Source organism: Alternaria conjuncta (genome assembly GCF_024043145.1).
Source record: "Alternaria conjuncta strain BMP 0040 chromosome Unknown scaffold_20, whole genome shotgun sequence".
NCBI classification, from domain to species: Eukaryota; Fungi; Ascomycota; class Dothideomycetes; order Pleosporales; family Pleosporaceae; genus Alternaria; species Alternaria conjuncta.
In genome coordinates this window covers 252,368-269,184 of record NW_026250109.1, presented here as the reverse complement: position 1 = coordinate 269,184, position 16,817 = coordinate 252,368, and the positions used below count along the sequence as shown (strand labels likewise).

Genomic DNA, 16,817 nt, shown 5'->3' with positions numbered 1-16,817 from the left:
AAGATGAGCAGCTGCCTGAGCCCAAGACGCTGTATCTTCTGCAGTGTGTACATCTCGCAATAACCATAGCTTGTGCATATGCTTACGGGCGCATTATCTCCTGTGCAGCTGCCGGAATGTTCGGAGGTGGCGCCTAAACTGTGCGCTGCTGGCTGTCTTGGTACCGTACCGAGGTAGCCGGGTGGGCTGTAAGCGAGACGCTACTGTGGCCCGACCTCGGGACTAGCGGTTTGCATACCGAGGTCTCCCCCACGCATGCGCAGTGCTCATCCACCCGATCGAAGGGAAAGATACGACACTCTTAGCACACACATCGAAGCGCTCTACCGCATTCTTCCCTTTCACGAAAGGTATCGCATATTGTCCTGGCCATATTGCTCCCTCGATCGTAGCAGGGACGATAGTTAGGTAGACATGAGTGGAGACACTTGAACCTCTGTTGCTGGTATCACGTCGCATGTGTATAGTTAGGCACAACCAAGACCTTGGCTCATGTCAAAAGAGCTCGCACTCGAGTCTTGATTCGTCGGCGCAAGATTTACAACGATACCAACCGCAGCTCGTTGTATATACAAGAACCTTTCCTATTCGTATTTCGTATTCCGAGCCGAGTGCCGGCCAGCAGCGGACCCAGTTTCACTGTTGAAACAGTTCATAAGGTGCTGCTGCGGGCGTAAAGATCCCGCATGCGAGGCCACACCATCTCTTCGGCTCTGAGCTGAACGATAGTATCTCCAGACCCATCAATACAGCCTGCACGAGTATGCTTATCTGAGTGGCTCGATCACAAGAGCGGGTCCGACTGAAATCACGTGCTCGACGCTTTGTTGGGTGCGAAAACATTGTTTTTTTTTGTGTTCTAGATACATGTGACCAACTCCAAACCACGCCGAAAAAAAGAATCTTGAAGAAAGAGACGAAGGTAATAAGGCAAAGAACTACTAGTACGACATCTTGACAGGTCGATGCATCGACAATAAAGTACCTCGCGCAACGCTGATATAGTGTCCCCCAGACAGGTCACCAAGGTGTGCGAAAGTCAAGATACACCCAATTTGGTCCGGATGGTCCTGTGAGACGATGCATCTGTGACGAGTCGGGTCTTTCGGGGTCCCCCCGCGGTCGTACCATCTGATGGAGCTTTCCGTTTACCCTTCTTCATATTCTCCAATCGCATGCTCTCCATGACCTCAAGCCAGTAAAGCTCCCCCCTGTCGATACGCTCTTGTTCCGCTTCTATCCGCGCTAACTCTTTTGCAGTATCCGGATGCTTGCAATAAGCGAGGTTGGTAGCGTCGTGATGAATGTCGAGTTGATCGGTCGGTCCGGCCTTTTTGTTCCAGTTGCTGCAGTTCGCGCACCGTTTGCTCTCTTCGTCATAATAACTGACATAACATTGTTTGATGTCATGTTCGCCGTCGCACCGCGAACAAGCTTTTGGTCGCTTGCATCCTCGAGACTCGTGTCCGAAGCCTTGACAATTGTAGCACTGTCTTTTCAGGCATTCTTCCGTGACCGCCTTGACTAGTCGCGCTACTCAGACGTTAGTAGTTGGCTTTGTGTTGTGCATGCCAGTTTATAACTTACCATTGCCACCCAGTATAAGACAGCGTTTGAAGCCATCAGTGGCATCGTAGAATCTGAAAATCAGATTGAGATCGGACGTCTCGATGCGGATACGGCCCGTACCAAAGGCGTGGTACTTGTATATCTGCCCCGGCTTGACACCAAAGTGTTCTTCAAGCTCTTTTCGAGCTGTAGCCTTTGTTTCTTCGGAGTTGCCCTCCTCCGGTCGATCGTACTCATCGATCGAGAGCATGTACCTCGGCTGGCTAAGTCCCTCGACCTTGGTAGTCGACTTTGTGAGTTGAAGATTAGATGGAATACTTTCGTGCATGGCATCCGCCAAAACGTGCGATTCTCTCATGGTCTCGGTAAGGAAATGAATGACGCAGCTCTTCACGATGACCGCTACGACCGTGTTGTAGGGCTTTACATAAGCCTGCATCCTTTCAACCAGCCAATGGCCATAGTTGTCTCTGCTCATGAGCCGTTCGTAATCGGTTCGAGACACCCGGACCTTCACCCCAAAGTAAGGAGGGTGCGAAATGGAGGAAACAGAACGAGACGCCATTGTGACGGAGGTTTGAGAAGTAGCAAGAGAGACGAGTACAACGCTGGATTATGTTTTGACAATATTCGAGTTCTTCGATGCCGTGGTCTATATCGTTATATCATTGGTGATCTATACGGGTCTACTACGTTACTGTAGGCCATAGCACGAAGGTCGGACCCTGGTTCCGTATCGCAGGGCATGCTGATCCTTCCGGTCGCATGAAGTACCGTCCCGTCACTACGGTGGAGTGCACACGCAAGCAGATGCAGCCCCTGTGGACAAGTGGCCCCGGGTGTCTGAGTCGCATCGGACGTACTTGCCAACAGGTCGGACCGAGAAGCCTGAAAATATGCTGATACACGGATATTTCCAGTGGGTCTGGTCAGGCAGACGATGGGCCAAACGCGGTGGCCGAGGTGAAGGATAATCAGGTGGGGAGCATCGGAGCCGAATCGTTGTTTCGCCGGCGCTGCGACACCAGGGCACTTTGCCTGCCAAGGCGCTAAGAGCGCCACTTCGTAGTACGTAGGTATCGCGCGTTCTGGTGCCAGGCCAGGTCTTGGTATCATGTTAGGACGGGAAGGCCAGAAGCACGGATGACATGGGCATGGGCTTCAACGTCATCTGATCATTAAGGATGAGGGGGCTTCGCAATGGGATCGCGCACAAGGACAGCTGGCGCTCGGATGCCCAATCCTCCGCTCTCCCCTCGCAGCAGGCGCACGCCGCCAGGTATGCGCGTTGGTTGTGCTACACGTAGCATATAAGGCCTTTGTCTTGATAGTCCTGAGATCCTCAGCCCAGACAGTCTACCTTATTCAATCATCTCATCTTTCTTCCCGAGCTCGACTCGCGCTCCTCGTCTTTGCCTTCGATTTGCACTCTTCTCCTTCGCCTTCGGCTTGCGCTCTTTTCCTTCATCTTCGACTTCCGCTCCCCATCATCCTCGGCTATGGCGCCAAGATGTCCTTGGCTACGGTGCTGTCTGCGCGAAAGCACACGTTCAAGTTCTTGCAGGCGAACGTGAACGGCAAGCGCGCCGCTCAACGCGAGCTACTAGAACGCGGTGCCAGGTGCGAGAAATGGGATCTGATCCTGATCCAGGAGGCATCCCGGCGCACGAGAGAGCTGGACGAGTCTTCGTACGGCTACTATCTAGTCGATTGCGCTCCATTGCACGAGGATACCGGCAGGCACATCTCAACTTGTGTGTATGCCAATATAGACAGGTAAGGTCTGAATGTGCGAACTGCAGCTGAGACGCATACTGACTCCGTGTTTCCACCTCTACAGCCCCTTGGGCATTCCTCAGTATGTCTCAGTAGACGACAAGCACTGTTCTTGCTCCGGGAGCACTCGCGAGCTGCATCGAGAGCACATCTGCACTGTCGCCTACACCTTGCCCGAGGACGACACGCTCTACGTGACCAACGTCTACAACCGCATCAGCGACCGGATACCCGAAGGCTGCCTCTCAGCCCACCTCAACTACGACGGATACCTGTTCGTTGCCGGCGACTTCAACATGCACGACCCTGATTGGGAGAGGGACCTTGACAAGCCTACATCCAAGACAACGCCCCTCACAAGACGCTTCAAGGCTCGGTACCATGAGCGTGGCCTACAACTACTCACCGATACGAACGGGGAGCCCACGTACATAAAGGCCGACAGGTTCTCTGTCCTCGATCTGACCTGGGCTTCACTTGCCTTGCAATGCTCACAGGCGAAGCTGAGGAGTGACTTGACCCTGCCTGGCGTAGACCATGTGGCCATCGAGACAACCGGACAGGTATCTGCCGACGATTGCCCCGTCTTAATATGGCTGTGGAAGCATGCCAACATCAAGGCAATGGAGGGTCGCCTCGAAGCCTATATCAAGCGCGTTCAAGCGCTGCCCTTAGACACCCGTTCCCAGGTATCCGCCCGAGCACGTGGATTGGTCCAGACCATGCAGGCAATCCAGGATGCCTACGTACCACGCGTAGTTCGCTCGCGTCGTCAACTCTACGATCTTCGAACGCCGGAGATAGAAAAGCTCTCTGCTCAGGCTGAGGCCGCCCGTATCGATTGCGAAAACTATCATCGCCACGCGCGGAGAATGCAACAGTGCTGGGGAGCCCACCCGCGGTTGTCCAAAGCTGCCATCTGGGAACCGTATGACTCCCGCTGGCGGAAGTGGGATAACTTGCACAAGCAATTGACGAAGCTACTAGACATAGAGTTCAAAAGGCGATATCGCTTATCAATGACCAATCTTGATAAGTGGATGAGCCATAGCTATTCCAAGCGCAAGAGGCGTGCACGAGCACGAGCACCCGTGACTGTGCCCAATCTCGTGGTCAAGGACGGGCATGGTAACAACGTCGGCTACGCTACTACTCCCCACGAGAAGGCTCTGACCCTCCATGGTGGCTGGTATGGGGAGCGCCGACCTTGCGACGAAGTTGATGAACCGAGCTGTTGCGTGCCGGAGACGCCCGAGTGCGAGCCACCATCTTCGCGATCGCAGATCGTCACCAAGGCTCGAATGAGACGCATTTTCCGTCGGCTGAAGTTGGGAAAGGCGGCTGGTGTCGATGAGATTGGCCCACGATTCCTCATCGAGTTCAAGGAGCAGCTCATACCGTATGTCGCACGCCTTTGGAGTGCTTGTTGCCGACTGGCTCATGTCCCCAACGTGTTCGACACAGGCAGGACGATCCCTGTGCCGAAGCCTCTCGGTCCGGGCGCTTTGTACAACCTTCCAAACCAGCTGCGACCAATCTGCCTTTCGTCAACTCTTGGGAAGACTCTCGAGTCCTATCTTGCGGACGAGCTAGCCAAGATAGCCCGCGAACGCAACTTGCTGCCGGCTACACAGATGGCTGCTAGAGGCCGTTCTACAACTATGGCGCTGCTCTACATCCTGCGTCTCATCGAGGCCGCAAGAGAGACAGGCGTGGCCATCTCCATCATGTGTCTTGATCAGAAAGGCGCTTTCAATCATGTCACCTTCCGAGAGTTGGAGCGTGTGTTTCGCGCCAAGGGTATTCCGGAGTGGATGATTGCCATGGTATCGTCTTACATGTGTGGCCGTAAGACGACCATTCGCATTTCCGGTTTTGAGTCAGAACCTCTTGGATGTGGCGGTGTTCCCCAAGGCAGCCCTCTTTCCTCCATCCTCTTCGCCTTCTTCACTTCTGGCCTCCTCGAAGTGCAAGAATTCGACACTGAGAAAGGGCGCGTCTTCAAGCTTGCCTACTCTGATGACACCTATGTCATCGTCATTGGTAAATCTTTGCGCGAGAATAAACTAGTACTTGCCCATCAGTACAGACTTTGCGTTCGGTGGGCAAACTCTTCAGGCGCTTCCTTCGGCGCCGCCAAGACTAAGGTGATCCATTTTGCTTCCCCACAGCAGAACGACGACGGTCCGATGTCAAAGTACATTCCAGGTTTCAACGATGAGTTGGAATACGACTGTACAACTACCGGGAAAGATCACCATATGACCATACTGGGTGTACGCTTTGCAGTCGATACCCACGGTAATCTTGACTGGGCAGCGCACTGGCGTTACCTCGATGAAGTATTCCACGAGCGGTTTGCCGGCTTTCAGCGGATCGTCCATCCAACATACGGCTTGAGTATGCTGGAAGCCGTGGACGTCTTCAAAGCTGGTGTGGTGTCTGCGATCTTGACCAACAATGTCATATGGTTGGAACTTTGCGAAGGTCTCTGGTTTCTTCGAGATCCTTCTCATCCTTTCAGAGCCGATGACGATCCGAGCGAGAGCTATTCACGATCGGATATCAAGTCTTCCAAGCTGTTGTTTGCACAGCATTCTGTCCGAGCCGCGAGGTGGTCACAGATCCGGAAATGGGGCGAGAAGTGCCATCGCCTGATCACAAGCGCCATGCAGGGCACACCACACTGGTACTGTCGAGCCGAGCTCAACCTCGAACCGCTGGAAGTGATCGCCTACCGTTCTGCCGTGGCTACCCTTGCCAACATCATGGGCACTCCAGAATGGGACACAATTTGTTCGGCCAAGGAGCGGGTCAGGGACTATGCACGCAGCGTCTTCAGCGAACGCGTCCCAGAGCTCCGTGGAGGTCGCGGTCGCAGAGTCGTGTGGCCATCGACCATGCTAGAAGAGCAAGCCGCAGAGTGGAGGGAGAAGGCTGTTCGCGACATCGAGCGCCGAGACCAACTACCCCGTCGGAAGAAGCGTAATCGAGCGGAGTTCGAGGATGACTCTTCCGATGTTGACGCCGACGAACCCATCTCTGATCGCCTTGCGGATCTGCTACGCGAACAAATGGGCGACTCGATCAATGCCGATGACGATGACGATGCCGACGCGGGCCATGACGGCCAACCGAAGGTCGACTTCCATCAGAGGGTGAAGCTTAGACTGAAGACCCTCCTTAAGGACTGGGCCTTCGATACAGTCAAGAAGCACCACGAGCATTGGCGCAAGGCGAAGTTCGACCGCTTCGTCGCAGCCCATCCCGACAGACCGATGCCTCCAGCTTTGAGGACGAAGTGGGACCGGCGGAACCCGAAGCGATATCGTAACCTGGGCAGACCTCTCGACTACGTTCTCTTCGCTCTGCGCACCGAGTACATCGGTCTTCTCCAGCACCGACGCGAGTTGTGCCGATCCAAGATGGACGACTCGTATTGCCGCTTGTGCAAAGACCGCTTCAAGGGCAGACTCGAGACGGTGTATCATCTCCTGCATTGCTGTCCTGCGCTCAAGCCACAGCGGGACAAGCTGTACGCCGAGGTCTACGCTACCGTTCGCGAGATCAGGAACCCACACGACATGAGGCGTCTCATCCTTGACAAAGCGCCCAAGCTTGTCGCTCAGTATGCTCTCAGGTATTTCCCTATCGACCAGCTGGAGTGGACGCGGACACACATGTTGGACCTGCTCTCGGAGGCAGACGGGGGCGGCGATGGCGATTGAGTGAGTTTATGGTGTTGATGGTGATGGCTGTGATCGATGGACGATGTACGTGTAGGTGTTGAGGAGGGTGTCGCAATCGCGCGGATGAATGCTTTCTTTCTGTTGCAAGTAGATACGGCGGGGCCCGGGCATGGTTGGGTGGTCGGAGCTGAGGCGTCGATATGATGATGGTTTGCGGCGAGGCCTTGTAGCATAGTTGTACTTCCGTAGCGAATCCATCCTTTACCTGCCTAATACACGTCACACACGCTCTAAACGCTTCATCCACGATACAAATGTTCATACGTTCTATCGTCTATCGTCCATCCGATGTTGCATCCTCGGTGCCGTCCTTCAAGGTGCGTTCGCCAATCCATACCTACCCACTGTGATACACCAGCCTTCCCAACTCACCTCGAGGTGCGAACCTTCGCCTTCATTCAGTAGGGGGTTCAGATCTTGTTTCCGTCGTTTGTACTGCTAGAGTCGTCCTTGCCGACTTGACTACTCGATTACACGCCAACTACTTTGGAGATGAGTTGTACTAACAGCGCAAAGCAGCCTTATGCATCCGTCCGCATCAGCACCTGCACGTTGTACGGAGCGAGCATGTAGTTCATCCTCGTCCAGTAGGTGCACTCTTTTCTGTGAACGTCGTGGCTAAGGCTAACATACTTGCTACAGTCGTTCAACGTCGCCAGAGAAAGACACCTGATGCATGAAAGCCGACTCCTCTGGAGTAGGCTGGTATGTAGAGAGTGTCATCCTTGTCAGCAGCCTATGTACTATCACCTGCTCGTTTCGGATGAAGGCTTGGGCTGCTGGTGTGAGTCCTAAGGTATGGGAGCCTTATCATTTGTAGTAACGGAACTCTTTGCTAATTCTCGTGAAGCAGACGTCAGCAGGACTCGCACAAGATGTAGCGAGTACTCACCTTGTTGGGTATCCACATGGTGGGCATACATCTGTAAGTTACAACCAATGGACGCATTCTGCATTGACGTACTAATCCCGTCTAGTCAAGTTGCGCAGAAGCTCCGCATATGGCCCCTGGCAGGGGAGATACCAGAGAGCCTGCAAGATAGCTGATCGCTCGAGAGCGGCATTTCCGGCCAGAGGGGCGGTGGCGACGGTAAGTGTAGCGAAGTCGTAGACCAGATTCAGGACTAACCAATTTAAAGATGTTGAAGAAGATGGCGAAGGCAATTATGGCTGCAGTCGGGTTGTTCGGGTTCTGAATGAGGAGGGCGACGGACTGGGGAGTGAGGTGCACCAGTAAGCCTTCCTTGCTATGCAAAGCTATGCGACGTTGCTAATGTCTAGTTGTCTTGTGTGTTGTGTATGAGAGAGGAAGCAGAGTTGCGAAGACGAAGCTTCTATACTCTCCTTTGACTCACAGTAAGTTTCCATCTTCTTGTTCGTCAACCTTCATGCATTGCTTTCCGTCGTGCCCAGATTCGCACGCAGCTGACAAGGTGGCGAAGCAGTGTGTGCGAAAATCTCGAACTCTGGTCCCATCCCATCCCATCCCATGGTACCGCGATGACCCATCAACGAGTAAGTATGGTTGGACTGCGCCCAAAGATGGGAGAGGAAGCTGACAGCCGCGCGCAGCGAGCCACTCACGACTCCCGCAACACACACGAGATACACGATGACTGAATCCGCCCATTAAATATGGAAGGGATGCGAAAGAGGTCGAAGCTAAGTTCTACTCAACCGTGTTGGGTAGGCGCCTTGCTGCTAACGTGCGCAGGGCGGTCCTCAAGTTGCAGCCTGTCCGTCGGCGAGGGCTACGAACCTGTTCCACTCTTTTGAGAGCATGAGCAGAGCCAATGCAACACACGATTATTCCCATAACAAACAGTCGTATGCGAAAGTCGCAGCGCAGCGCTTGCGCAATGCTCTCATCGGCGCGGCGGTCGACGCACGCGGGCTACCGGAGCCTTGAGATCGATCGATGCGGGGTGCCAAAGGGGACTGGGTGTCATCTGGGCGCCGGCGCGGGACGGCTGGTGAGGGTGAGGGTGAAGGTCTATCGCGAGGAGACCTCGGGATCGTGAGGTAAGTCAGCTGATGTTGAGCGGCGTCTGGGCTCGGGTGTGGAGCAGTCGGTGGCAGTGGAGAGTCAAGGATGCGGTGGGGGATGGCGGAAGAATCAGGCTGACAGTGAGAGATCTTTCAGTCCGGACGGCGGGTGCTAGCCAAGCGGGCGACGATGGTGAGCGACGGTGGTGAGCGACGGTGGTGGGCGATGATGAGGTGGTGTCGCGCGTGAGAGCGCGCGTCATCGGAGATAAGGGTGGCGGAGTTAGCGCAGCCGCACTGCGGCAATAAAGAAAGAGCTCCCTCTGCCAAACGTTATGCTTTGTTGCACGTCGTGATATGGTTTGCATAAGATGAACGCATAAGACTGTAAAGATCATGCAGTGGATGGTTCGTTGAGTAGCGCTGGTGAGTCACCGTCAGAGTCACCGCGAGGAGCACGGGCGGCTCTCGCTTAGCCAATCCGCGGTAGTCTGTTGCTTGCGCGAACCATGGTCCTTCATCGCAGTCACGCACCGCCTTCTTTTAACGGAGATTGCTCTACAGTCACCATATATATACACCCGATATCTCTTTCCTGTCTTTCATATTGTTTCCCCTTATGGCGTCTAAGAAATTCGCCCACTGGAACGGGTTTCCGTTTATGACTGCGCCACGGACAAACTATTACTCCGCACAACTACAATCACCTCTCTTTCGCCTGCCTCGAGAAGTTCGAGATGCTATCTACGCTTACTATTCTCTCGGCCAAGACGGCTATCATTACGATAGCGAGACTGGCAAGATGCTCTACACGGTCGAGCCAAGACAAACGGTCCATCTGGGCCTGATGATCACTTGCCGAATTGCACACGAAGAGCTTAAGCACATTGTCTTCCGAAAACTCCAATTCAAGACACATCACTCATATGATGAAGACCTTTCATATATGGGCGTACGCTCACGTGCAGGTCGTTTCAAGTGTAGTAAGTTGCCCACTAGCATCTAACCGTACCCTATCGTCACTAACGCTTTATACCTGTAGTGTTGAGACTCGTTGAACGACAGAAGCGACGAATGTTAATCAAGGTGTTTGAGCTGCTACAGCCTGACGACTTACACGAACTGTATACTCGCTTCCCTACGGTCAAGAGATGGTTCGATATACCGTTGCGGCAATCAGTGGTTGAACAAGTCGACAAACTGGAAGCGACCGAGGGCTTCTCTGGGGACGAGGAGGATCATGAACTCTCTGAAAGCGCATTCGCACACGCACTGCAGTATGCTTTGGTATGCGCAAAGGATCGCAATCGCGCAGACTTTGTTAGACTTACCCGTGGTCTATTTGGCGTGGGACAATGCCCTATCGACTGGGCAGCAAACTATACACAAAGCAACATCTTCGTAGAAGGTGCGCTGTATGATGTGTATTCATGGAACCCCGAGCCTTGGTCCCTTCCAGACGATGCTGAATTGGCTAAGCTGGAGGCTCTTCTCTGCGTCCCGGGCGACACGGACACTCAGCTTCCAATCAACGACGAAGGCACCTTCTACTTTCCGGATCTGAATACGCACATAAAAGCAGCTAAGGAGCGATGGTTCTTTTCTGCCGCATCTATTGCGATAGATTTCTGTGAGTCGCAAATGACGCGGCTTGAACGCATACTGCGAACGCTCGCTGACTTTTACAGTGAGACGAATGTCACCAGAGAGAAGGCACAACATGCGCACGATAGTGCTCAACGAAGACTTCAAAGCAGTGTCTCGATCTGAATGCCATGCTGAGGGCTTGATACCATTCTGTCGCGAGAATCCAGAACTCCGTGTAGAAAGGCGCATCAGCCTGGTTGCCAATGTCTTTCCAGAAGAATTCCAATGCCCCGTTGCCCGCGAGCAAATGTTTCAGTGGCTATTCGTTGAGGATTGCTTCAGACTACTTATACCTTGGATCGAGGAAGCCTTGAGTCTGCCTTCCCGCGGGATGCCCCCTCGCTCTTTTACCCTGGTCATTGACGGATCGACACAAGAAACATCGGAGATGTGGAGACTGTTGCTATATGCTGCAGCCACACAGGAGGCGCGTCTTGAGCAGTGCAGGCTCAACGGAACCGACCTTCATCCCCGGCCTCTCCTCCGGTATTATGAGGACTTCTGGTCTCTTCCTAGCAATTTCGCGGAAATGATTCGAGACATCGTGGCAGGCACATCGGTCGTCAAATACGAAGGAGAGATGCATGAGCCGTGGGATCAGGATGTGTTCTCTTTCGAACGCAGGGACTGGACTGAAGAGCAATGGTATAACGACTGGGAAATTAATGTCCTCCGCCAGCGGATACCGTCAAAGTTCTACGTGGATGGAGCGCTTCGATACCACATCACACCGTCTCCTATCAGAACAACGCGACAGATCGTTAGACATGGAGCGAGTCGCTCAAATGAAACTTAGTCGAGTATGTGAGTGGTACGTTAGCCCCATGACAACTCATGTCTGGCGGCTGTATGTTACGCTCTCCGTATGCCTCGAAAGATATCTGCTACATCCGTCCTGCCATCTAATGTAATTTCACCCATGTATTCATCGACACTTTGATACATAGTCAGATGCGTGTCATATAGAAAGCCAATTAGGAGAAGATCATCTTACCATACCACTTCCGCATCCACTCGCCATTATAACCCTTGGTCCCATCCCCCTCAACCCTCCCGTCTGCGACCCCCAAGGAAGCTTCAATTTAGTCCCGCATGATACATGGATGTTCATTTGAGTCGACAACTATTGAAGTTTTAGCCAGGCGAACACCATCCGTTCTTCCAGGCTTACTTCCGCCCCTACCTGCCATCATACCCCTTAACCCCCTTGACCCCACTCCCCTCCACCTTCCCACTCGCAACCCCCAAACTCCGCTCAAACGCCCCCGTAATCCCCATCTGATCCGTCAACACACTTACCATATCAAACCCCCTCTCCACATACCCCCTCGCATCCTCGCCCGAGTTGCAATACATAGCCACCTTCTTCCCCTCCGCATGCGCCGCCTCCTTGATCGTCTCAATCGCCTCCTCCAGCTCCTTATCCATCTGTGGAGTCAAAATAGGATGACCGATATTGTTGCCGAGATCAAAGGGCCCGATCAGCAAACAATCGACACCGGGCAAGGCGGCGATTTCACGGCAGCACGCTAGCGCCGACGCTGTTTCTATCTGCACGATGGTAAGGAGCGAAGTGTTTGCGTGGCGCAGGTAGTACGTCAGTGGTTCATTTGAGAAACACTGTGTTGGTAGCGGTGAGCCGAAGCCGCGCGTTCCTTCTGGCGGAAATTTGGCGGAGGAAACGAGCTTTTTGGCGTCGTCGACGGTGTAGATGAGCGGGACTATGACGCCGTGGGCGCCGCTGTCGAGGGCGCCTGGGGTGGTGTTAGATTTCCACTTGGAGACCTTGGAATGGGAGGCGTAGGTGGCAAAGGGTAACTTACGCTTTACCATCCAGGGTTCGTTCGCGGCGATGCGGACGAGAGGGCTTACGCCCGCGTGGGCGATGGCGGTTACGGCTTCGTGCATTTGGCTGTCGTTGATGTTGCCGTGCTCCGTGTCGACGCATATCCAATCAACGCCTGAACGGGCAATTGCCCGCGCGTGATTCGTGCCTGGAAGCATCTGTCACACCATCATCAGCCTTTACATCAAGTCAACTTCGCGTTGTGTGTTGGTTTACCTGCCATCCTCCGAAAGTCGGCCCTCCTTTCTGGAAGGCCTTGTATACCCGGCTTGCTTCTTGCAGGGTGTTCATGTTGCGGGGATAAGATGCGAATTGTCTGTTTCCTGAGAAGAAAGAAACACGACTTGTGAAGACTGCGTGGGGTTTTGCTCGGTGGATATTTAATGTTGTGGCTCTTCGTAGGGCGTGCGGTATCGTCATGGCTTTTGTAGGTACGGGAGGGGTACTGCCGCGTGGAGAGGTTTACCCCACACTGGGACGCGCTAGGTGATGCGGGTTGATGGGGAACGGCAATGCAACTTCGCTGCGTTTACACGTCACGATCTTGAGGATGATGTCTGTTAGAGGGATATGGACGATGCATTGCAGCATAAATCTGGGCTTTTAAGCGTGTTGGCGTCGACATCTTTCCTGGTGAGACGAGTCAAGGGCGTTCGAGTTGCGGCAGATGCGACGCCCTGCCAGATTTTGTGGAGCCATCCATGGATCCATCTCGTGTCATCAAGATCGACGCGACATGGCCATCGCATCACTTATCCTCATCACGCACCGCGATGGCATTGCCAAAACTTACCAACAGACACCAGAAATCGTCTCGTAAACTGTGACGAGAAACGACCTCATTGTCTCAGGTAAGCAGGCAAGCTTCCTCATACCTAAACTCAAAGAAGACCCTGCTTGCCCGAATATATGCAAAAGCACTGGCCGCAAATGCGATTCTAGTGCAGATAACAAACTAACGGTTAGTCTGGACAATTTCGCGCTGCGATGAGCTTGCTTCACAGAATTACCGGTGATGTCGGGGTCGGATCAGAACTTTGATTACATCTACAATTTTGTACAACTTTCGCATACAGCCAATGCTCAGAGTTTTATGAAAAGGACTGAACCACACTGCGGAGGCTAGACATCGTATGTAAAGACAAAAGGCTTTCCCCCTGCAACCATGAATGTCGCGTTGCTCGCCACAACCTCCCCATTCACCTTAAAACTACCTCCAACATATCCGTCCTGCGACGACAGAGGTAGGACAACCGTGCCCGAAGTACAATTGGGGCTTATCACTTCCAGCCTAGTAATAACACGCCCCGTAGCATTCCAAGCAACGGAGATCTCACCCCCCGGCACAGGGACTCTGCCCCTAGCCCACTTCAAGTCCAGCGTAACAGGAGCGACTCGCCATTCGGTATACCCTGGAGCTACGGGCTTCACTCCCAAAACATGATCGCTGAGCTCCCCAGTGGGACCTGCAGCCCAACCGTGGCAAAGGCTAGTGCCCCTCCCCAGTGCAGGCGCACCGGCTGCGTCCAAGGTCTCCCAGAAGCATCCGGTGTAGTTTGCTCCCTGCGGGTCGGCCATTGGCGCCCATAAGCTTTTAAGCAGATCCATGGTCGTCTCGGTGTCGTTGGCCTCGAAGGCGGCACGAAGGTGGTAGGCGCTTGCATAGGGACTGATGTACTTTGAGAACCCAGCTGCGATCGTTCCGTTCGAGAAAGCAAGAGGGCCTTTTGGTGTGGAAAGCTGCGTGAGGGTGCGAAGAACGCGGGAGGAAGTGTGGTTGGACTTGGTCACACCAGCGAGAATGGCCAGAGCATTTGAGTCCTGTGCGAAGCTGTTGTCGATGGACTGGGAGAGGTAGTAGGCGTTGAGGTCATTCGACCAGAGGTTCTGGTCGATCGCGATGCGCAGGGCATCTAGGCGGGTGGTGTATGGCTCGGTGTCGATGCCACCGTCTGCAAGAAGCCTGATGCACTCCTGGAGTGCGTATGCGTAGACCATGTTGAACTTGGTAACAACGCCCGCCTGTGACGGGTCGTAATAGTTCCAGTCGCCGCCCAAAGCAGGGTTGGTGATGTTCAACAACCCGCTTTCGGGCAGCACTTGAGAGTGTGCCCAGTCCAACATGCGTACGGCTTTGGGTGCCCACTTCTTTGGCATATCGACATCGCCGGTGCGCATGTAGAAGTTTGCGGCTGCGGTGAGGAGGTTGAAAGAGTAGCCGATCAAGCCAGTGACGTTGGCATCGACCGGGGTGGAAAGTGGCTCTTGTTGGATCTTGGCCGTGGGTGCGAAGAATCCTGGGGTCAGTTGGAAGGAACCGAGGAGATCGAGCGTGCCTTTGATGTAACTGATGCCGTTGGTACTCGACAGCGAGGACACGAGCGCAATGTCCAGATCGCCTGCATACGCAATGCGGTCGCGTTTCGAGCCGTCAACCGTTGTATCGTGCGGGTTTGTGCCCATCAAAAAGTCCGGCAGGAAAGCCTCATCTTTTAAAGATGCCGAATAGATTGATTGACCTGTCAAAGTCGTAGCAGACAAGTTGCGGAAGATGGCAGAGTGGCCGAATGACGCGCCCAATCCAAAGGATCCGAAAAATGCAGAAGTCTGCGAAAATTGAAGAACGGGAACTTTGTTGAAAGACACCGCGATGTCAGTCGTATCCACAGTGGCTTCCACTTTGTGCCAGCTATCAAGGGTTATGTTTGCTGGCAATTCGGCGAATGCAAGTGGAGGAGAATCCTCGGTGGATCCGAAGTGTGCTGAGATCGATCCATTACCAACATTGCAGAAGATGTAGATTCCGGAGTTGAGAGTGTCAGCCAGTACAGAGAATCCAAACCCTCTGGTAATAGGCTTGACTTCGAATGCAAGCTGATAACTCATCAAGCCAGCAGCAGCGCCGCCTGACAGAACTTGAGGTGCCTGGCTCTCCACCAAGGAACCTTCGGAGGAGACCTGCCAGAATGCCGGAATAGAGTGCGCAGGAATGTCGTTTAATTGAACTGTCCGCGCCCCAACCTTCCAGATTCGATTGAGATCCTCGTCCGAGGTCTCAAAGTATCCCGGTAGTTGATCAAGGGGTGTATTTGGGATTGTAGGCCTAACACCGACGTTCCTCAATACCAGTTCGCCTGTTGTCGAGAGATTGAGCTTCTGGTATCTGAAGCCACCCTGAATGAGTCGATTGGTATGTATCATGGGCCCAGTGATATTGTACTGGTTGACTCTGTAGGTGTCCATAGCTGCGGCCAAAGCGATTGGACCATCGCTCTGCAACATGAATCAGTATGGGTTTCAAGCACTTCGCGGCGTAGGACTTACGGTGTAGAAACTGTCCAGTACCGCTCTAGTCTCGCTATACGTGATCTCTAGACCAGACGTGTCGCCGGTGGCTGAAAGGACTTCGAATATGGGATGGCCTTCGACATTGGCCCCGTAGTCAAGGATAACCACACCCGGGGCTGCAGCAGTCCCTTTGAGGGTGGTGGTATCATTTGAACCAAATATCGCCGGCAAGCTGTCGTTTGCTTGGTGCACAGGGTGCAGTGGCTGGGATCTTGGTGCTGTTGCCGCGTTTGCAGCTGTCAGGCAAGCCAGCAGGGCCAATTGTGAGAAGCCCATGATGTGATGGGAGTCCTCCAGAAGGACTGAATGGATGTAGTAAGGAAACGAATGAAGTGAAGGTAGACTAATGCGACGAAAAGTAGAGCGGTTATCACATACCTAAGTATATATTAGAGATCGCCAGTCTCTTTCATCCTTTCCGAAATACGCCTACCCACCAAAAGCTTGGTGATGCAATCTCCGATATCATGCTGGCAAAGCTCCAGCTCGCCGTTCTCATCACCGTGCTGCGCCGCCCACAACCCATTCAGCCTTCACCCAGAACCGTCAGAGCCGTCGGGTGTTTCCGTCCCGCTCGTATGTCGTACCAAGTGGGTCAAACCACCGTTACCGAATATCCCATCCCCAACGTGTACAACCAAGGTTGTCCCCGCGAGAACACCCATCAGGCTCGAGCATGGAAGCCAGAGAAGACCCCTCAGTGTCCAGTGCGAAGGAGAGAGACGTTGGCACGGCACTGCGCGAATCGCATCTCGGCAGCTGTTGACCGTTGGTAGCCCCGCAACGAGCGCCCGAGCCTAGTCTCACAGCCAATCGCTAAACGGGCTGTACGCCGCATGTACGAAATACGCCTGCACGTAGCTTACTACAAGGAAACGTCTACCATGTGCATCCTT

At 53.7% G+C, this 16,817-nt stretch overlaps 4 protein-coding genes across 4 annotated transcripts; 1 reads left to right on the top strand and 3 right to left on the bottom strand.

The window, feature by feature from the left end:
* Positions 1-1,039: 1,039 nt before the first annotated feature.
* Positions 1,040-2,134, bottom strand: J4E85_010005 (uncharacterized protein; the record flags this gene model as incomplete). Its single annotated transcript, XM_051474222.1, has 3 exons — positions 1,040-1,346; positions 1,391-1,493; positions 1,588-2,134. 3 exons carry the CDS (start codon positions 2,132-2,134, stop codon positions 1,040-1,042), a joined length of 957 nt encoding a protein of 318 aa, XP_051322009.1.
* A 7,748-nt stretch (positions 2,135-9,882) lies between these two features.
* On the top strand, positions 9,883-10,850 carry J4E85_010004 (uncharacterized protein; the record flags this gene model as incomplete). Its single annotated transcript, XM_051474221.1, has 2 exons — positions 9,883-10,063; positions 10,123-10,850. The coding sequence occupies 2 exons, from the start codon at positions 9,883-9,885 to the stop codon at positions 10,848-10,850; spliced, it is 909 nt and encodes a 302-aa protein (XP_051322008.1).
* Positions 10,851-11,906: 1,056 nt separating this feature from the next.
* On the bottom strand, positions 11,907-12,864 carry J4E85_010003 (uncharacterized protein; the record flags this gene model as incomplete). The annotated part of the gene is made up of 2 exons (XM_051474220.1): positions 11,907-12,731; positions 12,790-12,864. The coding sequence occupies 2 exons, from the start codon at positions 12,862-12,864 to the stop codon at positions 11,907-11,909; spliced, it is 900 nt and encodes a 299-aa protein (XP_051322007.1).
* An 831-nt stretch (positions 12,865-13,695) lies between these two features.
* Positions 13,696-16,197, bottom strand: J4E85_010002 (uncharacterized protein; the record flags this gene model as incomplete). Its single annotated transcript, XM_051474219.1, has 2 exons — positions 13,696-15,846; positions 15,898-16,197. 2 exons carry the CDS (start codon positions 16,195-16,197, stop codon positions 13,696-13,698), a joined length of 2,451 nt encoding a protein of 816 aa, XP_051322006.1.
* Positions 16,198-16,817: the final 620 nt, after the last annotated feature.